The sequence below is a fragment of the Gopherus flavomarginatus genome, chromosome 5, assembly GCF_025201925.1.
Source record: "Gopherus flavomarginatus isolate rGopFla2 chromosome 5, rGopFla2.mat.asm, whole genome shotgun sequence".
Classification (NCBI taxonomy): domain Eukaryota; kingdom Metazoa; phylum Chordata; order Testudines; family Testudinidae; genus Gopherus; species Gopherus flavomarginatus.
Genome location: NC_066621.1, coordinates 128,849,379 through 128,874,527, shown reverse-complemented (window position 1 = coordinate 128,874,527; position 25,149 = coordinate 128,849,379). Strand labels below are relative to the sequence as shown.

General features: G+C 41.6%; 2 protein-coding genes across 9 annotated transcripts in view; both read left to right on the top strand.

Moving 5' to 3' along the window:
* Nucleotides 1–25,149, top strand: part of RPS6KA5 (ribosomal protein S6 kinase A5) — a 669,794-nt gene that overhangs the window by 303,816 nt on the left and 340,829 nt on the right. The gene's annotated exons all lie outside the window — the stretch shown is intronic.
* The window catches only part of TTC7B (tetratricopeptide repeat domain 7B), a 330,755-nt gene that overhangs the window by 118,320 nt on the left and 187,286 nt on the right, over nt 1–25,149 (top strand). For all 8 annotated transcript variants that reach the window (XM_050953235.1, XM_050953234.1, XM_050953237.1 and 5 more), the window contains 3 exons: nt 1,684–1,762; nt 5,060–5,232; nt 21,157–21,220. In XM_050953235.1, the coding sequence (XP_050809192.1) occupies nt 1,684–1,762; nt 5,060–5,232; nt 21,157–21,220 (316 nt within the window). The remainder of the gene's footprint in view (nt 1–1,683; nt 1,763–5,059; nt 5,233–21,156; nt 21,221–25,149) is intronic.

Genomic DNA, 25,149 nt, shown 5'->3' with positions numbered 1-25,149 from the left:
TGTGTGGGTCTCCAGAAGAGAGTAGGGACCAGCATCTGCTGGCGGCCCCGGGGGAGAGACCACTGCTTCTCCCCACCCCCAATGTAACCCAGGAGGCTGTGGCCTCAGGAAAAGCCCCTGATGGCCACAGGCAGACATGGTGGCTGCATTTGAAAGAAACTGCCCTAGAGACTGAAATCCTTGATGTACACAGAATGTGTGTGTTTGCTCATCCTTTTCCATACAGAGTCCAGGTAGAACAGATAAGTTTTACAATGTAACCTAAAAGTAAAAAAAAATTCAGGTTCTGATGAAAGCGAGTCCCACAGTTGAAGACCCCTTGCTGAAAAAACAGTCTGACTCCACTCACTGTGCAATTAAAATGCGGACTGCTTTGCACAAAATAAATTTCAGATTTCAATATATCCAAAGAAAATTGTCCTCGTTATCCTGATGGGCTTATATTTGCTATCCCAAATACATTTAAACACTGTAATTTTATGTACCTGTATGTAATATTGCAAAACTTTTGTTGTGATTGTAATAAATGTTTGTGAAACATGTATATGATGTCTTCATCTATAAACAATGTAGGTGATGCATAATTATCTGTTTTTCCTTTAAAGTTCCGTTAAGTGATGTGCACACTGTTATATTAGTTTAAGATTCAATTCCATATCAGATGACCATGGCTCTGAGTTAATGCAAAGCACTTTTTTGATTAAGTTTCAAATCAGATAAGATATTCAATCAGAGCAAATAACAAAATAATTTTAGTATAGTAGTATGTTTGCTAGAGACTGCAGAACTCAGCTGGCTGGGTCTGTAAATGCTGACCCAGTCTTTTACCAGCTCATTTGGAAGTCAAGCTGTTTTGTAATAAATGGATTGTTAATATCAAAAAAAGTCTTAATGTATTGAAAACAGGGAAAATAGTGGAGAGAACTGTCCAGATGATGAGAGAAGAGAAACATTTACAAGTTAGTTGGCATGAGTTCAGAATATTATGTTTCCAGACTGCTTGGGGGAAAAGTTTGGATTAAGAATACTGCTACTCTGCATGTATATAGTGCTTTTCATCTCACGTGTTCACGTCTCTTGTCAAAAATGATTTAAGTATTAAGTGAAAAGTTGAGACACGAAGAAATTAAACGAGTTGTGCAAGGTCACACAGGAATCCATTTGCAGAGTCAAAAATGGAACTCTGATTTCCTGCCTCCCAGTCGTCTGCTCTAACCGTACAGCTTGGTCTCCTATGTCTGTATTCTCTAGAAATATTTTTGTGTATAAAAGGAGTTGGAAAATTTTACTATTTTGTGGGTTAAGCAAAGGAAGAAAAGCTACTGAAATGGATTATTAGTGTTCAAAGATTTGTGTAGTATATCAGTTTTGCTTTTAAATGATTTAAATCAGTTTTCCCTCTCATGTCCCTTCTATTGTACAATATACTTAATTTTCTTATTCTCTCAAGCTAGCTATTATTTTTGCAAAGTTATGTTTTTTAATTTGGTTCTTTGCTGTGACCCACAGTGACAGGGCTACCTGCCAAATGTGATTCTTTTAGCTAATGAATGAAATATTACAGCAGGAAAAATTTTGCTTGTATGGGTTTGACTAACAAGTAAAACAGAAAAACTGTGTATAAAATACTGCTAAGCACTGGATGGGAATACTGTCAAATTCTGTGTGTGTGTGTGTGTACAGGAACTTGACAAGAGGAGTTGGTAGATTTAGAGAGATTCTAAGAGCTGTTGAAACAAGAACTACACAAAATCTGCGAATGGTAAGTTTTACAGACTTACATTGCTTAAAATCTAAATGTTGTATAAATGATAAACATACATTTATTACAGAGGGAAACAAATCAGATTACAGCACAGTAGTCTATTAGTTACTAAAACCTATCCAAATTTGGTTGCAAAATTTGGGGTTAAAATAATAAGTAAAACCAGAAGAGACTGTTTGATCAGCTGTCTTTCTTCCCCTCCCTCTATTCATCTGACTTACCTTCTTTCCTTCTTTATATGGTTGTTGTGTAAAATGAGTTAGGCTTGGAACCGTGATCAGTGTCTAATGAACATAACTGTATTTCAGTTCCCCAGAGACATTGTTTAATTACTCTTAGGGTTCTGTACTGTCTGTTTTTGTTTTTCCAGAATACTGACTTTGACTTCCATTGTCATGTAAATTACCTCTTTCTTCTCTCTCATAAAACTTTTTCAAAAAAGAGAAGCCATCAAGGAGATTCATATCCATATAAAGTAAACATTCACGAAACAAGTGTTAACAAGTATAAATCAAAAGTTTTCAGATAAGAATAAGGGATATGTAACATTCATTACAACACATTTTGTCTTTTGTTGTTCTAAACCATTTCTACGGACGTCCTAAACAAGAGTTCTAGTATAGTCTCTCCAAAACTTTCAAAACACCATTAGAAAATCAGTTGATCAGTTAGCTTTTTTTAATGAGATTCCAAAACCACATTTTTCATAAATGGTGAAATATTAGACATTTAAAGGAGGCCAGTAATATTCCATGTACAGAGTATAAATAGAACAATAAGAAATGGAAGGTAGGTTTCTTACATTACAAGGACCAAAAAATGATGTCACTTAGACACTGACACTTCTGGCTCAGTTGCTAACTATCTGTTGCTGGGAAATGCTGACAACTCTTGTACAGATGCTGAGGTTGTCCCATTTCTATAGCAGTCCACTTTACCACTTCTAAGACTCAGTCAGAATTTTTCAACACTGTCATCCAGGGGTCATATGTAGCTAACACACATATGTATAAAGCATTTAGAAAGGGATTAAGCTGATAGTTTTGGATCTAAGACAGTCTTTTTATTTTAAGCTGGAGAAATATAAATATACAGTACCCAGAACATTTTGGCCAAAAAGTAAACCATTTTTATGTTCTCTGTCTCTTATGAGCTGTTTCACTGATGTTCACTTGAACTTGTTTGGAGGTAGATTTTCATGTTAATATTTTATTTGTGAGTTTCTTTAAAGATCAGAGAGAACAGAATTTTTAACAAATTTTAATAGTTTAGTGATACGTAGGAAGACAAATGAGAATCTGTAGTTTGGGGGGGGTGTTAAACAAATTTATTCTTCAAATGTTTTATTTTCAGTCTACATAGACATTACCAGGGGAAGAAATTAGTCATCTTTTTTGAAGTAAAATATAAACAACATAATGAAAGCTATTGCAAAAAGAGTTCAATAAAGGGCATTTTGTTGAGCTCTTTTAAAATAACAATGGAATTAAAAATTTTTAGTCTACGTATTGTGGTGATGATGCAATTTGAGTTATATTTTTATAGATAGTAAAAACCCACTGAGATTTTGTTTGGGGAAGAATATAGGAAGTAATTTCCTTGCATGGTGATCATAATGTACTATCATATTCCTTCTTTTACTGAAGCTCTGTTATAGTGTTTAGGATTTCTGGAGTGGGGGAGATGGGGATAAACATCTGATTCAAAGCTTTTAGTGTTTGTTGCTAATGCTGCTGTCAAAATTCAAGGGTCATAACAGTATATTCCCTCTCCGTGGACCTTCAAGGGCACTCAGGTTTTCAGGATCCCAGCCATTGCTTCTGGGTGGAGACTCTCTTTCCCTCCTGACCATGGGTTATAAGGCTGCACCACCCCTTGCCTTACACTGTGATATCCCCAGCAAGTCAGTCTGCCTGAAGGCCAGCGCCTAGGCTCTGCTTTCTCTCCAAGGGCTCCGAGCAGTATATTGCCAGCAGTTAGACATTAGCACACTACTCCTTCTCAGCAGAGTGCATTTATTCTTAGGATAAAGCATCACAGAGGAAATACTTAAACAATACAATTGCTTTCACTCTACTAAATGTAGCAGAAACTGCTCATCTTCCACATGGGAAGTCTCATAGACCAATATCTCTTCAGTAAGGGTTGGGTCTCCCTTGGACAGTCTTGTACATTTTCTCACTCAAAATGAAGCCCCCAGTCAGTTTAAACTCAGGGTTTATGTATCCTAAATTCTGTTTTTGTCGCTTGATCTCAGAAAACCCAGCCTGAACTAGTATGAAATCACCCCAGCGGGTAATGCTTAATTGTTCACTATCCCAGAGATAATCTCAGAATTTTTAGTTCTTGTAGGAGCTGTAGTAACTGTCCCCCATAGAGCAGAATAGAATCATATGTAAACCATAAATTTAATACAGTGGTCCCCAAAGAAATTGCATGCGATATCTGTCACAGCTATTGTTTGTATTGTGGCAGCAACGAGAGAGGCTGCAGCCAGGGTTGAGGCTGCATTGTGGCAGGCACCGTTTGAGCTCATAGGGAGACACATTGTCCCATCACAAAGAATTTACAGTCTAAGACCCTGATACTCATACATATGAATAATCAAATGGAGTTTAATGGAATTATTTGCATATATAAAACTAAGTTGTGCATACACATTTGTAGACGAGGCCATAGAGAACAGAAAGAAAAGGGCAATGGTGGTAGCTAATCTGTGTAACCACTTGTTCCTATGTGCACAGCTTGATGGCAAAATTATTGATATCATACAAAGGAACTAAACTTTCAGGTCCTGTGAACCGAAACATGTAATTTTAATAGAAAATCGCATTTTTACTGTGTTTGAATTGATGACGTTAAGGATTCAAATTAAGCCTTTTTGGCAGTAATGACTGTAATGTAGAATAACAGAAAACACACACACCTGAATTTAAGTGATTTTTAGGTATGTAAACATATTTTGATATGTTTCTTCAAATATCTGTCAAACAGTTTTGAAATCTTTTTGTTGCAGTCTTGTACAGAAGCAAACTGGACATTGTGCCTTTCATTCTTGGAGTGCAGGGCATTCTGAGTTCTTCAGGCCAATGGAAACATATGTGGTGGTCACATCATCTTGTTTGTTCATTTTTTGCATGAAGTGAAAAAATAAAGGAAGATGGGAATTCTCTATAATGAATAGATTGAGAATAGAAACCTTTTTGAGCAAAATCATATTGAATATCCCAGTTTTTTGAAGTCTTCCTGTTCAGCATTTCTAGGAGAAAATATTTTTCTGTTTTTCTTTCACAGACAATAGCCAGGCAGCTAGCTGAAATTTTGTTACGAGGTATGTGTGAACAGAGTTATTGGAATCCACTGGAAGATCCTCCTCATCAGTCACCTCTTGATGATCCACTTCGGAAAGGCTCAAATACTAAAAATTACGCACTCAGCAGAAGACCCCGGGTGTACACTGGAGAAAAGTATGGAATGAGTTCATATCACTACTGGTTCTCTAATTATGATTGTTCTATCCATTAAATATCTTATTTATATTATTGATAAGGAAAGAGGCATTTCAAAAATGATAAGGGCACAGTCTTGTCTTATACTGTTGGGGAGAAAGATAGGGGATCCCCTTTCCTGAGAAAGCAGAAGAATAGAACCTTTTCCTAATGCAGCAGAGCCCACTATAGGAAGTGAGCCTGACTACCCAGCTAGCCAACATATCTGTCAGGTCCGGGCCATGGGCAGCGAGTGTGCACTGGTCAGTTACGAAGTTGCGGTCAGGTAATGGGTGGTGAAGTTGGGATTGAGCCGAGTCAGGATACCAGCAAGTCAGGATCAGGCACTGAGTTGCAAGCAGGAGGGAAGTAGTGGTGACAGGGTTGAGTGGGGTCTGGATACCAATGATAGAGGCTCGGGTTCCAGGTTACAGACAGGAAGTGAGTGCCTAAGTCTGAGTTGGAAGTTCACAGTAAGGTGAGGTCTGGAGCAGAAGCATCATTGCTCAGACAGCTCCCTGTGATGGGTTCTTGGTTTATATACCAGGATGGGCCAATCAGTGTACTACAGGAGTGAGGTGCCACTCAAGCCCCACTGGGCAGTACTTCCTGCAGTGTCTAGCTTCACAGGGTCCACCACCAGCAGCCTGGCCTGAGCTCTGATAGCAATACGGAAGTGACAGTGGCCAAGAACCTTCCTGGTTCTAGTCCTGTGGTGCTTACAACATCATTTATCAGAGGAGTGGAGGTTTATGGGTTCAGTTTAACTAGTGCACATGCTGTGGTCAGTAGCACACGTTAGCTGGGGAACATAGGTGATCACAGTGAGCCTGCCAATGTGTCTTCCCCCCTACCTTGAGCTATCTTGTCATGCACCACTCCACTGCTCTTGACATCCATAGTTTGAGCAGCTCCCTTGGGAAAGACAAGATTTCTCTCTGGATGATTTGAAACTACACAATTGCTATTTGCTCCTTTTTAGAAATTTTTTTTTGAAGATATGGAGGCAGGATTGTGTGTTTTTTGTCATTCAAACTGAATAACAAGTAAATCCCTTTAGGTATTAAAGCTGTACAATTTTTGTGCTGTTTCTAGACCTCTATGTTCTGTAGCACTAGAGAAAGCAATGATAGGGAAAGCAATAGGGAGATTCATTATGTCTGTGACAGATTTGAAAAACATTTGTAGCACTTTGCACAGGGAGTGTATTTCCCAAGGCAGCTGCCTCTTAATCCTCTTAAGCCAGCGCTAGCATTTCTCTGCTGTCAGCTCATTGTTGAGTTTGCTTTTCTTCCATTTAGTCAGGCAGGTGGTATGGTATTACATGGCTTTCTGTGCTGATTTGCATTTAGCTTTGATTTCTCCCCACCCCCCAAAACCCCCTACTTTCACTGGTTGAAGCACATGATTTCCACTTCCTCATGTCTCATTCCTTCTGTCCTGATCACAGCTAGTAATGTAATGAATGTGGGTAACTATTTTCTGGAACTTAGTTTTTCTCTTCAAAAGTAACAGTTCTTCAAGTAGCATCCCTGTGGGTGCTCCACTTCACTTCAGGAGTGCACATGCCCCAGGCACCTTTGATTGGAGATTTTAGGTAGCAACTCCAGTTCAGCCTGCTTATGCATTCCAGACCTCCTTGTGCTCTATACTTAGGACATATAGGTCTGCATGGGGGAGCCACCCTCAGTTCCTTCTCAACCACCCTATAGCCTGGCACAAAGCATTTGGTGTACCCCTTTTTAGCAGTACCTAGCCTTCAGCCCCTTGGGTCGTCTAGGTCTAGTTTAGTTTTAATTTAGTTTACTTTAGTTTTTTATTTAGCTTAGTTGTATAATTACTTTATTTATTTTTTGGGGTTCATTTGGTTACATACCCCTTTCCTCTGGCTTCCCTTCTTCAGGGGTTCTCCCTCGGAGATGTTTGGATAATAAGTAAATCCATTTGGGTATTAAAGCAGGGGTCAGCTACTTACCAGCATAGAGACACCTCTCCTGATGCCTTCACCAAGACTGAGGCTCTTAAGGTGAGGCAATCTCATGTTCCCTCTCATTCGATCTGTTATGCACAGCATTAGATACCGCTGCTTCTACTTTTGTGATTCCCCCTCATTGACCATACTGGAACCTGTGGGCTGACTGTAGTTAACAACTTTCTAGAGCTCCCAACTATTCACATGGGGATCATCCTAGAAGACAGTCTCCACCCCATCTCTCCCTCCTCAAGTGGGAATCTTTTGAGGAGCAGGAGGTTACAGCTGATAAGGAGGTAACACCACAAACTAATATCTCCTCACCTTCACCATGTGAGGCTCTGCTGCCCTTCTCACCTTCTTATGCAGATGATTTTAAATAGCTTCAAGAACTTAATAAATGGATTAACAATTCACTCCAAACCCCCCTGGAGGAGGTACAAGATGCTCACCACATGACAACTTTTGGTTGAGCAGCCTTGCTGGTGAACAAGGCTCTGCATGAATCCACCAGACAATCTGTCAAACTCCTGCCATGGTACTGCTTACATGCAGACTAGCTGACAAAGTGTTACATCCCAGCAAAACAATGAGTATTTATTTACACATCTTCTGCCTAATTCTTTGTATGTGGAAGCCATCAACAAGCATGGCAAACAGCACCTTACGATAAGGGCTAAAAATGCTTGGACCTCTTTGCTTGTAAGAGCTACTCCTTCGTGACACTTTTTTATTATTTAGGGGTTATGAATTGCCCAGCTCTGATGGTAAAGTATAATTACAAATATAATGCTTTTATTGAGCATCTCCCTCTCAAACCATGGGAAAAATTTCAGGCAATCACAGTCAGCTCCTAGCAAGGACAAGATGCAGCCAACACTGCAGCCTGCTCTATTTCCACTGCTGTTATCGTGTGTCAAGCATCTTGGCTGCAACTATCAGGATTTCCGAGGGGGATCCAACATACTGTAGAATACCTTCTTTTTGACAGATTTATGCTCTTCGGTGAGTCCACAGATGAATCCTTGCACACTTTGAAGAATTTAAGGGCTATACTCTGGTCTCTTGGGATCTACACATCTGTGAACAAAAGAAAATTGAGTGGATCACAGTTGGTTCAGAGATCTCTCCAGGCCCAACTTCCTGTTTTCCATAAGTCTGCCAAGCCACCCCAAAAGAGACCAAGAAATCAGAAAGAGAGGCCGCCTACCATATCCACTACTACCACCCAGCCCTACTCCTCATTGAAACAGCAATTTTGATGGTTCAATTGAGGGTGCCGAAGTTCCCCTTTATCAGCATCTTCAACTGCATCAGTCTACCCACCCTTTGGAGACGATCTCTTCTGCTTTTGACCTTCATGGGAGCAGATAGTAGCCAACAAATGGATTTTGGAAGGTATAACATTGAATTACTCCAGCCATTTTAGTTCTGTTCCTCCATCCCACCCTCCTTTCCCGTTCCTTCTCAGGGGCCCATCTCACATACAGGAATTGCTGAGACAGGAATTCCTCTCTGTCCTGTGCGCAAGAGCCATAGAATCAGTTCTGATCCAGCACAAAGGGAAGTGATTCTGTTCCAAGTATTTTCTGGTCCCCAAAAGAAATGGAGAATGGAGACCAATTTTACATCTCGGATACTAACCGTCACTTTTACAAAAATGCAAAAATTCAGGATAGTAACTCTTGTAGCTATAATTCCATCTTTAGATTCCAGGGACTGATTTGTGGCACTGAATATTTAGGCCGTTCCTTTTTAATTGCGATACATTCCTCTCAGAACAGGCACCTTCATTTTATGGTTGGCCAGGATGACTTCCAGTATCAAGTGCTCCTCTTCATTCTATTCTTTTCTTCAAGGGTATTCTTGAAAGTCCTTGTAGTGATGGCCACTCACCTAGGTTGAATGGGAATAATCATCTCCCCCCATCTTGATGATTGGCTCCTTAAGGGCTAGTCATACAATGGGATTTTCTTTGCAGTAAAGATAGCTATGTCCGTGTTCCACAAGTAGGGACTACAACTCAATAGTGAAAAGTCCCTTTTGACTTGAGTTCAGCGGAGAGATTTCATATGGGTTTCTTTGCATGCCATCATGTCCAGAACTTAGCTTCCAGCTCACTGGTTTATGGGACTGACGAACCTTATTTCCAAGATTCATAAAAGTCCTTGGATGTCTGCAATAAATCCTCTGTTAGGCCATATTGCAGCTTACACTTTTGTAACACGTGCCAGGTTACATCTTCATTGCTTCCAGGGATAGCTCAGAACAGGCTACATTTTGAACACACACAGTCTTGATAAACTGGTGTCTGGTCCTGTTCAGGAGCTAGACTCACTCAATTGGTGGAAGGACCCATACAAAGTTTATGAAGGAGTTCCCTTTCACTGCTATAACTAGAACTTCAGAAGCATCCCTTGTGGGATGGGGAGCACACCTCAGAGGACACACCAGTCAACACAAATGGTCCTCTCAGGAGTCTCTTCTCCACATCAACTTCCTGGAAATAAGGGAAGTCAGGAATGCCTGTATCCACTTCCTTCACTTAATCAAGGGTCAGTCCACCAAAGTCATGACAGACAATGTAGTCTGTATGTTCTACATAAATCTTCAAGATGGGGGGTAAGATCCCTTCCCCCCCCCATTTGTGCCAAAGCACTAAAGCGATGAAACTGATATATAGTCAATCACATCCTCATCTCAGCCTCTTGCATTCCAGGCACTCAAAACATGATAGCTGATGATTTAAGCAGGCACTGCTCCCAAGATTACAAGTGAGAGCTGAAATTACAGAAATATGGTTGCATACCTAGTTTGCAAACGCAGTTATTTTAATTCTCCATACAAACTAGATTATTAGGTGAATACGCAGTTGGTTAGTTATGCATGTAACTAGTAATTTGTAAATGCAAATGCAATTACCTTGGGTAACTCAGGCATTAATTGTACACACTTTTGCAAACTCAGTTATGTATATTCTTGAAAATTAGGTCTTTAAATGCATCTACCTCAGTTTCCCTATTTTAAAAATGAAGGTGAAACATGCTTCTTGGGGAATTCTGAGGATTGGTTAATATATAAATTGATGATTGTAATGTTCTTTGGAGATTATCAGTGCTGTGTAACTGCAAAATATTGCTACTGATTCCTCTTTGACTTTGGTATGCATGTGCTCCAAAACCAATTTTGAGGTTAGGAAAAGATGCAGGCTGCTTCAGTCAATGCCTTAGAGCAGTTTCCTGTACCAGTGCAATTATTTTCAGCTCTACCTTGATTTTTCACCATTTTTTAAAATTTGTTCAAACTTTGAGACTGCTGGTAAAGTAAGGTCTTTTTATGAATCCTGGGTATCACATTTGAACTGTCTATAATGGCATACAATTCAGTCAGTCAGTTTGGTGCCTTGCATGTCACAATAAACTTGCTTATTAAGCATTAAGAATAGCTTATATTCTAGAAAGGAAATGCCGAAGTAGGAGCTATGTGAAGACAAGGGTAACCATTTCTACAGAATGTGAATTCTGCTAATTTAAATATTTTTCCCTAATATTCTGCATGAGGAAGTTTTAAGAATATATCTTTGACACTGGTTTACTAACTCTCTCAAGTGATAATTCTGACTCCTTAGATTCACGCAATTGTTTCCTAGAAAGCGCCTCTGTTCCCTTCTTCACTGCTAAAACGTATTCATTAGGGGATTAATGTTTTCCATAATTTGTCTCCTTTTTAAGCATTGGGTTGAGAGTTATCTTCTACAGTAGACCATTTGTTGATGGACTCTGACTCAGCTCTACCCTCAAGTTTTGAGCCACAAGTGCAATTTTTTTCACAAATGTCAGACTTATTGACTGGTCTTCACAGTAGGCAACCTATGGCACGGGTGACGAAGGTGGCACGAGAGCTGATTTTCAGTGGCACTCTCACTGCCTGGGTCCTGGCTACTGGTCCGGAGGGCTCTGCATTTTATTTAATTTTAATTGAAGCTTCTTAAACACTTTAAAAATCTAATTTACTTTACATATAACAATAGTTTAATTATATATTATAGACTTATAGAAAGAGACCTTCTAGGAACGTTAACATGTATTACTGGCACGTGAAACCTTAAATTAGAGTGAATGAATGAAGACTTGGCACACCACTTCTGAAAGGTTGCCAACCCCGATACAGACTGTAATTTGAAGTACAGTCAACCTCCAACTGCTTATTCTAGACTTAAGATAGTGTTTTATGCTCTACCTAATATTCAGACATAATTTATTAACTTTACAAGTTAAAAGGATCTAAAGCATAACCAGATCTAAATCTGGTACCAGGCTTTGGTCTTCCAGCTTCTGTCCTAAAAGAGGTCTGCTGTTCCCATGAAGTATTAAGTTCCACACTACATAGATTCAGTATATCATGAAAATGCAATTTGCAACTTATTGTATTGTGAAAATGACTAGACTGTAAGGTCAGGTGGACAATTTAGACTATAAGGGAGTGTAAAAGGTTTTGCTGTGTTCTAGCAATATCAAAAATGAGTAACTTCTAACAAGGTTAGTGTGTGCTAGTATCTTTATATGTCATCTGGTGGCAGAAGACCAATTAAAATAGTCTTATTGCTTGCAATTTATTATCCATGAAGTGAAGTCTGAAATTTAGCTTGTTAAAAGGATATTTTTGTTCAGAAGAGAGGTAATCACACAAACTCTTCCAGAAACTATTAAAACATATATGAAAATTTTTCCTTTTAAGGTGACTGTCCACTTGCAAATAATGTCAGTTATCTGATAGACCCGTGAAAATTTCCTAGCCACAGTATGATAGAGACAAGGTGGATGAGAGAGAGAGAGAGCTTTTATTGGACCAGCTTCTGTTGGAGAGAGAGACAAGCTTTCAAGCCACACAGAGCTCTTCCTCAGGTCTGGGAAGGTACTGCCAATGTCACAGCAAAATGCAAAGTGGGACAGATTGTTTAGCATAAGTAGTGAGCACGTATTATAAGGGACCTTTCAAAGTAGAGTGACCCGTTAACACCTCATCAGTTATAGGACAAAAAGAGGGGTCAGTGGGTTACAGATAGTTTTAATAAGCCATAAATCCACTGTCTCTGTTCAGTCCATGATTTTTAGTGTCTGTTATAATAATGGATTTAAGTTCCCAGGCTTATCTTTCGAAAGTCTTTTGCAGGTTTCCTTTGAGGATGAGGACTGATAGGTCAGATACAATATGATCCCTTTGTGAAAAATGTTCAGTCACAGGTGACAAGGTGTTTTTGTCTCCCACGTGAGTTCATTTGAGAGCATAGTGATTGTCTGGTGTCACCCACATGATTGTTGTTGGGACAGTTAGTGCACTGGATGAGATACACCACATGCTGTAATAGACATGGGTAGAATCCAGGGATCTTGAAAAGTGTGTTGGTAGGGGGAGGGTGTTGATTGTTGTAGCAATGGAGATATGCCTGCAGGTTTTGCATCTGTTGTTTTGGTCTTGCTTTGAGTTGCTGTGTCCTGGTCTGTGGTGAACTTGCTTCTGATAGTGAGCCTGGAGAGATTAGGGAGTTGTTTAAAGGCCAGATCTGGGGATTCAGGAAAGATTTCTTTTAGGGTGGGGTCCCCATTGAGTATGAGTTGTAGTTTGAAGATGCCCACTATGGATTCCAGTGTGATATGGTAGCTGACAACTAGGGGTATGTGGTCAGACAGTTTTATTTCTGTACTGAAGCAAGTTCTCTTGGGATGTGTGGGTGGCCTATTCCATGATGTGATATACTTCTGTGGTGGAGTGTCCTTTTTTGGTGAAGGCAGTTTTGTGCGTGCTAAAGTGTATATCCCAGACTTTCTCCTTAGAGTAATTTCTGTGGTATCTGAGTGCCTGGCAGTAGATAACAGATTTCTTGGTGTGTGATTACTGTATCTCTGAAGGTATGCGTGGTGTTCTCTAGGTTTCTTGTATATAGTTGTCTGTCATGTTCCATTGTTGAAGCATGGTATCCAGGAAGTTGATGCTAGTGTGGGAGTGTTCCAGAGAGAGTTTAATGGAGAGTTGAAGTTGTGGTAGAAATCTATGAGGGAGTCTGGAAATTCTTCCAAACAGTGTTTGTTGGCCTGCATGTGCACAGTAGAGCTCTTTGTGCTCTTGACTGAGAATATATGAGACAGTGCAGGTCAACGCCTCTCCAGTTCCTTTTTACCACCACGTGGCCTGAGTCAGAATCCTGTGTCTTCCTTCAGCTCATTGTACAGTCTGTAAAGACATTTGTAAATAGTTCTATTTCCTAGCTTAATAGTCAATTAAAAGTCATATTATGCTTACTATAGTGTGTTTTCTTCTCCCCTGTTGGGGAACACCACCATGGATCCAGGACTATGCCCAGAGTCCCGGAATCGGAGCAACCAAAACCTAAGTTGGAGGTGCAGACTCGGGGGTGGATTTAGGGATGAGGGGTTTGGGGTGCAGGAAGGTGCCCTGTGCTGGGCTCCCAGCCAATGGGAGCTGCAGAGCCAGTGCTTGGGGCAGGGGCAGCGTGCGGAGCCCCCTGGCTGCCCGTGCTTCTGGGAGCTGTGCTGCTCAAGAGTGGAGCAAGGCAAGCCTCTGACCCCGCTCCCCAGCTGGAGCACTGGCACTGCCTCTTGACTTCACTCCTCTTCCATCAGCAGTGAACGTCAGTGCTACCTCTGATGTCTGGATGAGGTGGATATCTCTGCAAAATGCGGTATCTGTCACTCTTTCCCACCCAGAACTCAAGAAGCTCGGGGGCTTCCCATAGGGAACCACCTAATACAGAAAGCTATGAGGTCCCTGTCTGATCAGGGTCAGGGAGACTCCCCTGCACATTACTAGTGTCCCTCCAGGCATGTGCCTTAGAGTGGAGCAACCAAAACCTAAGTTGCAGGTGCAGACTCGGGGGTGGATTTAGAGATGAGGGTTTGGGGTGCAGGAAGGTGCCCTGTGCTGGGCTCCCAGCCAATGGGAGCTGCAGAGCCAGTGCTTGGTGCAGGGGCAGCGTGCAGAGCCCCCTGGCTGCCCGTGCTTCTGGGAGCCGTGCTGCTCAGAGTGGAGCAAGGCAAGCCTCTGAACCCGCTCCCCAGCTGGAGCACTGGAGCAGGGAAAGCTTCTAACCCCGATCCCCGGCGGGAGCTTGAGGGCCTGATTAAAAGGTCCAATGGGCTGGATGCGGCCCATGGGCCGTAGTTTTCCCACCCCTGTACTAGATGCTCTGGTATATCCGCAGAGACAGAGGAGCCCTGACAGATATTCAAGGAAATCCGAGATGGGCGAGGTAATATCTTTTATTGGACCAACTTTTTTTGGTGAGAGAAACAAGCTTTCAAGCCACACAGAGCTCTTCTTCAGTATCCTGGGACCAACGTGGCTACATGCACACTGCAGACAATCAAGGAGTCATGCTCCTTGTTCCTTAGGGTATTACCGCCCCCATACCCCAAGATTGCTGTATTGATTCCGTTAGAGTCCCCTCCAACCGGTTGGTACCTTTTTCTGGCTTTATTGGGGTCTGTGGGATCCTTATGGCAGGTGCCTGGACACTTCTCAAGAATTGTACTGCTCTTCTCCCTCCTGCCAACTGGGTCTGTCAGGGTACAAGGAGGAAGAGGTTGACCCGAATCCACAGATTCCGACAGGTGTCTCCTCATCATCGTTGTATGAAGTGATCAGTCCTTCCTTGCCATCTCTACTGGATTACCATTGGCAGTACCAGGAACTACTATAGAGAGTTGCCAGTGACCTCCAGATTCCACAAGAGGAGGTCCAGGACCCTCAGCGCTGGCTTCTGGATATCTTACAACCTAAGGGACCAAGTAAGGTGTGTCTTCCAGTTAATAAGGCCGTACTAGAACCAGCCAGAGCAGTATGGCACACTGCAGCATCCTGTGCCCCTATGCCAAAAATTGCTGAGAGGCAATATTTTGTTCCTGACAAAGGAACTGAATTTTTATTCTCTCACCCTGCTCCCCAGCTTACTAATGGTACAGTGCCTACAGAAGAGGCTCGGACATACTATCAAAGGGCTATCCCAGCAGATAAGGGCTTTAAAGGACTGGACCTCCTGGGGAGGAAAGTCTTACCTTCTCTTCCCCATGCTTGCAGTTTTGTGTCATAACTACCAGGTTCTGTTAGCGAAATATGACTCTAACAGCTTCCCACAAAGGACAGAACCCCGTTTCAGTCTCTTTTAGATGAGCGAACGGCCAGTAGCAAAAACAGCTCTCCAGGCCATGGTGGATATGACAGACACAGCTTCCACAAGTCTGGCCACTGGCTTGGTCAAGAGGAGTGACTCTTGTCTGCAATTATCATAACCTAGTCCCAGATTTGGACCTTAGCGTCCAAAATATGGGGGTTAGCAAGAAAACCTCCAAGCTTAGTTACCAGCTTGGACCTGGTAAAGCTGCCACCACCCAAAAAATTAGAGTGTTTTGGGGCACTCTGGTCCCCCCAAAAACCTTCCCTGGGGACCCCAAGACCCAAATCCCTTGAGTCTCACAACAAAGGGAAATAAACCTTTTCCCTTCCCCCCTCCAGGTGTTCCTGGAGAGATACACAGAAGCAAACTCCATGAATCTAAACAGAGGGAGTCCACCCTCTCTAATTCCAGTCCTGGAAACACAAGCACTTCCCTCTTCACCCAGAGGGAATGCAAAGTCAGGCTAGTAAATCTAACACACACAGATTTCCCCCTGACTTCTTCCTCCCACCAATTCCCTGGTGAGCTGCAGACTCAATTCCCTGGAGTTCCCCACTAAAGAAAAACTCCAACAGGTCTTAAAAGAAAGCTTTATATAAAAAGAAAGAAAAATACATAAAAATGGTCTCTCTGTATTAAGGTGACAAATACAGGGTTATTTGCTTAAAAGAATATTGAATAAACAGCCTTATTCAAAAAGAATACAATTCAAAGCCCTCCAGCAACTATATTCATGTAAATACAAAAGAACACATAAATCCCTATCTGATCTTTGGTACTTACAACTGGGAAACAGAAGATTAGAAAGCAGGAAACAGAAATCACTTCTCATAGCTGAGAGAGCAGAAGACCCTAGAACAAAGGACTTACACACAGAAAACCCTCCACCCAGATTTGAAAAAGTCTTGTTTCCTGATTGGTCCTCTGGTCAGGTGTTTCAAATTACTTCTTTCCAGGTGTAAGAGACATTAACCCTTAGCTATCTGTTTATGACAGCAATCATAAGGGTTTCCTCGTGCGGCCCTCCCCTTTGAGTCAAATCTCTTCAATGAAAGAAACAGAGAGTCCTTTTATTCTTTAAAGGACTGGAGATTGACTGTGCATTACTTGGTGATTTATACTCAACCCCCAGGAGGAAACACCAGAGACAATCTTATAGACTAAAATCACCCCCTCCTCATATATCTTATTACCAGTGCCCAGCCAAGCCTCTGTGGAAACAGCGTTCAGAAGCCTTGCTTCATAACGCCCTCCACTGCCACAGCCTTTTCTCACTCTCAGCCACCCACCAACGGCTATTTTTGACATACTAGTCGAGACCTGCCTACCTCCACTGAAGGCACCAACCTCTTCCTCCCATTATTTTTGGGTGCTGTCTCTCACTCTTTGCCCATAACTGGAGGTTAATCATAAAGGTCAGCTGGAGATTATCCATCAGGGATACTCTATGGAGTTCCTCTCCTTCCAGTCCCACTTGGGGGACTACTCTCACAAGGTGTTTTTTCAATGGGAGGCAAAATCCCTCTTACACTGAGAGGCAATAAAATGTGTTCCACCTCAGTATCAAGGGGAGGGAGTTCTACACCTTGTATTTCCTCATTCCCAAAAAAGAGAGAGGGTGTAGACCGATTCTGGACCTTTGGCAACTGAGCATCTTCATTCGAAAGCTGAAATTCCAGATGATTGTCATCAATAATCCATGCTCGTCAGGAAAGGATGTGGTTCATGGCTCCCAACATGAAGGATGTATATTTCCACTTGAACATTCACCCTGTGACGGGTTTGGTCACAGAGATCCCCCTTACCTGATGTGCTTAAATTATCTCTGAGCCCATTTTCCTTGCTAGCTTGGGACTTCAGAATCCTGCCTTGTTGAGCCAGACACACTAGCCAGCTTCAACACAGGCTCAGGGTCTGGGCCATGCCTCCAAGGCTGCAGACTTTAACTAAAACAGCTCAGCAGTTTACCTGTCTCCAGCACCCAGACACACAGCTCCCAATGGGATCCAAACCCCAAATAAATCCATTTTATTCTGTATAAAGCTTATACAGGGTAAATTTGTAAATTGTTTGCCCTGTATATCACTGACAGAGAGAGATGCACAGCTGTTTGCTCCCCCACGTATTAATCACTTACTCTGCATTTATCAATAAACAAAAGTGATTTTATTAAGTATTAAATGTAAGATTTAAGTGGTTTCAAGTAATAACAGCCAGAACAAAGTAAGTCACAAAGCAAAATAAAAATAAAACACACAAGTCTAAGCCTATTACATTAAGAAACTGAACAGGTAATATCTCACCCTCAAAGATGTTCCAATAAGCTTCTTTCACAGACTAGACTCCTTCCTAATCTGGGCCCAATCCTTTCGCCCAGTACAGTCTTTGTTAGATCCAGCAGACATCTTAAGTGTTAGGTTTTCTCATGAGTAGTATCCCCTTTTGTCCTGCGCTTTCCCTCCCCCCCCCCCCCCCCCCCCCGTTTTATAGCTTTGGCACAAGGCGGGAGTCTTTTGTCTCTCTCAGTCCCCACCTCTCCTTCTAAATGGATGAGAACCAGATTTAAGATGGATTTCATTATCAGGTGACATGTCACTGTAAAACCCCTTGTCTGCATTCCTCATGGGCTGGCCCACACATATTCAGGAAGGCTTTCAAGTAAGTAAGGCTATTTACAACTGATTGTTTCTGGAGCATCCTTGATGGTCTCCACTTAATATGTTTACATCAGAGATACACATTTATATTTTATTCTCCTAACTCCAGATATAGAAATAATACATGAAAACAAATAGGATAAACACACTGAGGGTACGTCTATACTACCCACCGGATTGGCGGGTAGTGTTCAGTGTATCGGGGATCAATTTATCGCGTCTCGTCTGGATTCATCACAATAAAACATGAGTCATTCTCAATGCACTCAACTGGTTCACAGAGTTCTGATTCTGGATCTCCTATGAAAGTTAACCAGTTATCCCATTAACATCCAGCATCTTCCAGCTCTGATAATGCAGGAGAATAGTGGTATCAGATATTCCAACCCAGACTCTTTTTGCCTCACATCTTGGCATTTGGATGGGTCTCAGACATAGAGCATGTTTGGAGACTGTTCTGACTGATCTTAAGAGAAGACTCCATCAGAAATTCCATCAAGCTAAATGGTGGCATTTCTCTACCTGGGTGCAACAAGACCAGTTATCTCCAGAGATAGCAGGTATTCCTGCTATTTTAGATAATCTCCTCACTCTCAAGACACTGGGCCTTTCTGTTAGCTGTCTTCAGGTCTACTTAGCAGCAATCAGTGCTCTCCACCCACTGTTCTATTTTTAGTCACCTGATAACCAGATTCCTAAAGTGCCTCACTAGAGCCTTCCCACCAGTAGTGAAGCCAGCACTTCAATGGTATTTCAGTCCTATACTCTGAATACTTACCAGGCCACCCTTTGAAGTGTTGGCCACGTGCTTGGTGTCCACTACTCTGTGAAAGATGCCCTCATCGCCATCACATCAGCCAGGGTGGTGTGTGAGATGGGAGCACTTGTGAATTAGTGAACTGGCCAACACTGCTTTTCATAAAGATAACACATCCCTTCACCTCTATCTGAAATTCAGCCTCAAGACTGTTTCTGAGTTCCACATAAATTTATCTGTTGTATTGATATTCATTCTGAAACCTCCTGCCTCCAGTGAGGACAGGGCATTTCTTTTCTTCAGTGTCCGATGAGCTTTGGGTTCCGCTTGCGAAGAAAGAAGCCATTTAGAAAAATACCTAGATTATTTGTAGTTATAGGAGAGTGAGCATGAGGGACAAGCAATATCTGTTCAGAGAGATTTCTAAGTGGATTTCTGGATGTATCCTCCTTTGCTATCGGTTAGCCCATCTCCCTCCCCTGGATGGAGTGAGAGACCATTCTTTAGGGCACAGGCAATTTCAGTAGCATTTCTCCAAGAAGTATCTATACTGGACACTTGTAATACTTCCACAAAGCATTATACTTTAGTCCAAACCTCTTCTACAGACTCAGTCTTTGGAATAACAATATTGCAAATATCTATACTGCCTGTGTCCTTGTACCCACATGTGTAATACACGTAGGTTCACACATCTCAAAGAACCTACAGTTACAGGTAAGTAACCATCATTTAGTTAAACTGGAGAGGGAATCAATAGATACACATTAACGTTGTGGGTGTAGCTTAAAATATTTGCCTTCAGACTCTAGCATCTCAAAACTCACCTTTTTATTTATTTTTTTATTGTCTAGTTGTTTCATTTAGCACTATGGACTTCTGTGAGTGGAGCCCATTTAGTTTTTCTGTCTGCTTTTTAAAGAAATACTAAAATATTTATAGGTTTGTATATCACCTCTCTGAAGTGTTTCTTTAAAGCAGTAAAGAAGCCAAGTTTCTTAACAGATGCGTTAATTCCATTTCTGGCAGCTTTTGGTAGTGCCAGCAGTCTTAACTATGTGTTGAAACTTCTTTATTACATAAAAAATAGTTAGTCTTGGAAATGATTTTGTACCATTACTTTACTGTCCAAAAAGACATGGAGATCAACTTGCATTGATAATAGCTCATTTATTTAAAAAAAGTAGGGGTAGAGGAGAGGCACTATTCTTGAGATCAAACCTGCTATTTGTCTAAAACGATTTCACGGTTTCATGGTAACTTTCCTGTTAAATTTGAGGCATCTTTAAGAAATAAAAATGTCTAAATCTTAGACAATCCTTAGTTCCCTCTCAGTAATTCAGTATAGTTTAGGCAAATTCCGTAATACCTCTAAGGCAGTGTCTAGTAGTGGTGAGAGAAATTTAGCTCATTAGTAAGAGCTTGATTGTAGAGTAACCACGAGCACTGAGTAAAGAGCAGAATATAGGTGTTCTACTCCAGGAACAGACCAGAGACCAAATTCTGACTGGGTCACAATTTGATGCCTGGTTTCCCTTTGCTTTGAGAGAGTGGGAGGGTCCTAGCTCTGTACCTGGTACAGATTTTACTTTTCTACCCTCACCCCCAACCCCTGCACCAGAGGGGAGTTGTGGCCTCGTAGAATGTGTCTGGATAACTGCTTTCTGCAATCTGTTGCATAGGCTGGCAGGGGCCTTCAGAATTAAGTAATTGGAAATAAACATTTAAAGTGCTTAGGAAGTGATGAGAGCGATGGTCCACAGAAAAGGCAGAAACTGGAGTGGCTTTTGGTTTTAATAGTGAGCTGTACAGTACAGCATCAGTAAGAGAAATCTTAAATATATCTAATGCAGAGATAATGCAAGTGGGGTCCAAACATTGCTAAAATGTAATCAATATCCTATTCTTGTAAGCTGAGGGAAAATCTATTTTAATATGCCCTTGTTGCTATTCATGAATGGTTGCAGTTCATGCACATTTACAAGTAGAATGAGAGGTTTGTTTAATTGTGAATACTGCCTTTTTTTTACAGCTGTCAAAATTACATGGTATTTGGGATATTTGGCCTGTTTGTTTTCAACTCTGATCGGTCTGGTGCTTCTGTTCATTCTGTTTTGCCAACTTATTTTTTTAAAGGCAAATCAAAGTGTTGAAATAAAACTAATCATTGAAACTAAAATTCTAATATGTATAGAGATTTTCATTTTTTCTGAATATTAAAAATATACTAATAATCAGAGGAACATTTGATGTTATGTACACCATTCTGAAGGGTAATATGCTCTACTTGTATTTTAATAAATATGAAAGTTTTTGTTTTTGACAGCATTTTTTGTCCTCAAGAAAACACAGAAGAAGCCCTATTGTTGTTGCTGATTAGTGAATCTATGGTAAGTTAAACAGCTGCTTTAAAAAAAAATTATGTCACTTCTGTCATTTGTCTTTAGAGCACATTTTGTCTCATTTCCTGTTACGAAACTACATGAGCAGTTCCTTCTGGAACTAAAGCTATTGCTACTCTGACAGGGAGCCAGCAGGAAGAGCTGTGAGTGTATTATGATTCTGAGTTCCTCTTTCCTTTTGAGACTAAGTGCATTGTCTCTGAGCTGAACCTGCCCTTCCTTTAGTTTTAGGAAGGAGAGATAGAGTCTGTTCCCAAAACCAGGCCATTCACTTGGCATCACATCAGTGTGGACAGCTGTTACAGCAGCTGCTGCCATTCAGACAAGCAAACTTGAAAATTCAAGTAGTTTTTGTTGTAATCATGAAAACCAAAAATTAGATACATATACCTATTCCAGGGGTGGGCAAACTTTTTGGCCTGAGGGCCACATCGGAGTTGTGCAATTGTATGGAGGGCCAGGTAGGGAAGGCTGTGCCTCCCCAAACAGCCTGGCTCCCGCCCCCTGACTCCCCCCCTTCAGAACCTCCAACCCATCCAACTGCCCTCTGCTCCTTGTCCCCTAACTACCCCCTCCCACGACCCCCTGCCCCTAACTGCCCCCCGGGAGACAGACAGCATGGGGCTACTGAGGGGTCAGATGATGCTCATAAGGCCTAGTGAGGGAGGACAGACTGGAGCAGGAACTGAATGGGAGTGGAGGCACAGGTCCACCTGAGTGGAGGGGGTGCAGAGCTACAGAAGGGAAAGGGTGTGGCTGAGTGAGTGCATGGACACATGGGGAGAGGAGTGTAGGACCACATGGGGCAGGGGGTAGCTAAGTGGGGATACAGTTACGGGGACGGGTTGGGGGTGCATGGACACATGGGGACGGGACAGGGATGTGGGGACACATGGGGATAGGGGGAGTGGGTGTCTGAGTTGGGGTTGAGGGACAGGGGGTGCAAGGACACATGAGGGAGCATGGGCACTGGGGCAGATGTGCCTGACTGAATGCGAGAGGCTAGACATCATCCAAGGTCTGCATGGGGGACATGCCCTAACAATCCCTCCCTACACCCCCAAAAGACCTGATCCATACTTTTCCTACCCATACCCAGCAAGCCTTCAAGTTCATACCCAGACTCCTTCCCAGCAATTACTTCCCTCTCCCTTGGCTCCTCCATTACCCCTGACTCCCCAAGTCTTTGCACTGCTTAGACAGTTCTGTACTGTAGTTTAAATGAATTATTATTCCGAGTTCTGTCTTAATATGCCAAGCAAGGAATCTATTTGTCAAAAAACATTTCCTGAATCTTTTATTGTCTGTATTGTGACAGACATACTTGCTGACAGGTATTTTGAAATAAATGGCCAAAAATAATTTAAACTGGTGTGATTACAGTAAAAGCTGTTTTATCAGACATTTCACCAACCGGAAAGCTCTATAAACCGGCATTTCTGATCTTAATTGAAATGTCAGCGTATAGTCCGGTTGACGTGGGGCTAGCAGGGGGTTGGGGCACAAGAAGGAGTGCGGAGTGCAGGCTCTAGGATGGAGTTTGGGTGTGGGAGGGGGCTTAGAATGCGGGAGGGGGTGTTTGGGGTGTTGGCTGGAGGGGCTGCTCACCTTGGGCAGATCGCCGCAAGCGGCAACCTGTCCCAGCTGCTCCTACACGAGGCATGGCAGACGGTTTTGTGTGCTGCCTCTGTCCGCAGGCGCCACCCCCAGCACTGTCTCTGCAGCTGCCCTTGGCTGGGAACCATGGCCAATGGGAGCTGCGGTGCAGTGCCTGCGGACAGAGGCAGCACACAGAGCCACCTGCCACGCCTCTGCTTACGAAAAGATGGGACAAGTTGATGCTTGCAGGGAGCCGCCCCCAGATCCAGCACCCCTTCCCATGCCCCAGCCCCCTCCCACAGCCAAAATCCCTCCCACAGCCCACATTCCGCACCCCCTCTCACTCCCCAGCACCACTCCCTCTTAGTTAACCATCATTTTTCACTTACTGGCACCCCTCATTCCCTCAACATGCTGGATAAAATAGCTTTTACTGTATGTTGTATTATTATGACAATAAAATAGGCAGAATTTTGCAGAATTGTAAAATATTGTGTACAGCATTTACAATTTTTGGTGCAGAATTCCCCCAGGAGTAATCATTTCACTTTGTGTAATGAATCTGAAACTTTTTCCGTACTTATATTGAATCAAAGGGTGAAATTTTCAAAAGCACTAAGTGCTTTAATGTATTGCAGTAAATTATAAAAATGGGTATTTTGGTCATTTATTTTTAAAACTCATGAAAATATTTTCACTACTTCTATTTAGCTGAAAAAACTTATTGATAATATGATAGCTCATAAATATTGGTATTGCTATCATCATTCTTCCTATTTGAAACAATCCTGATGCAGAACATTTCCAGAAATTGCATAGTCTCCTAAATAGATAATTTCCAGTAGTCAATTTTTTGCCACCTTGAATGTCCCCTCAATCTATCTGAGTCAGAAAGGACACTTTGATGGGTAAAGCTTAAATTGTAATCTTTAAGAAAAAGACAACTCTAGAAAGATATATAACTGTGATTTGTAAGTGCGATTGTCTTATAAAGTTCAGCTTGTCTTTTACATTTAAGAGTAGGAAGTGTCTCTTACTGTTTAACATTATGATAGTTGCACTGACTGCTGCTGCCACAGTACTCTCATTCATAGTGCAGAGAGCCAGCTGCAATATTATGATTGTTGCTGTTATAAGGTGCCCTTGTACTCTGGCTCCCATACAGGTAAAGTACATGCCTACCTTTGCTTTGCTTATCTAAGTAAGATCCTGTAGAGAGGTCAGACTCGTAAGCAGTTCTGAGTCACTGGACCTTTAAAGTAATTACACATATATATATGGAGGTTCTTTTCCTACTTCAAGCAATTTTAAATTTGTTTTTAATACTTAGGGTGGGAGAATTCTCCCTGCTCTCACACTGGTATAGCCTGCCATGGTACCAGCCACAGTGTTTTTGTCACAGCTGACTGCACCTGAGAGGCAGGAAGCAGTCAGTGCCACTAACATGATGTTACCATGATGACATATGCAACCATAAAAGTAAGAGATTTTGAAGCTGACTAAATATTTTTACAGTGGAGAATGTAAATGCCAACTACTTGTTGATCAAAATAAAACAAATTCTTCTACACATATGGGAGTACATTTTCAAAGGAAGATGTGGGCAGCTAAGTTCACAACTAATGGAATATTTGTGCATGTAACTCCCCATGTACCACTTTGAAAATTTACCACTTAATATTTGATTATCCTGATTTTATTGACTTTTTCATCCAGTGTTTTCAGAGCCTAAAACGTTAGCCAGTTAAAATAGCTAAAAAGTACTTCAGATTTTAATGTGTGTGATTTTTCATCTTCCTATAAGGGGGGAATGAAGGCTGTCCATTCTGACATCTAATGTGAATCTATAAACTATATAGAAATTAAACTTAAGTCGAAATGAAAACAAGTTGCTAGAAATAATGTTTAGTTTCTGGCTAGATGAGATTAATAGGTGCATAAATGCAGTTGTCAGCTTGTTCTTCAGTTCCCTAGAAGGTCCTCTGACTGTCATTAATATTTAAACACAACAAAACAAAACAAAAACCTTGGGCTCCTCTCACTTCAGATCTTTAATTTGTTTTACATTATAGTAACCCATAAAAATTCAAGTTTGTAGTCTACAACAATGAAATTTGAACTGAAATTCTAAATTTGAATGTAAAAGCATATAGAATTAGAGCTTTTACTGTAATTAGAGGACATCAGGACAAGACATATTCAAACTGGTGGTTTTGTGATAACAAGATGTGTTGGAGAATAGAAGAGGTTGGTTTTAGAGTAACCTTTTAAAGTTCTAGACAGTGGCATACAAGTGGTCTTCTCGTTAAGTCATAGCA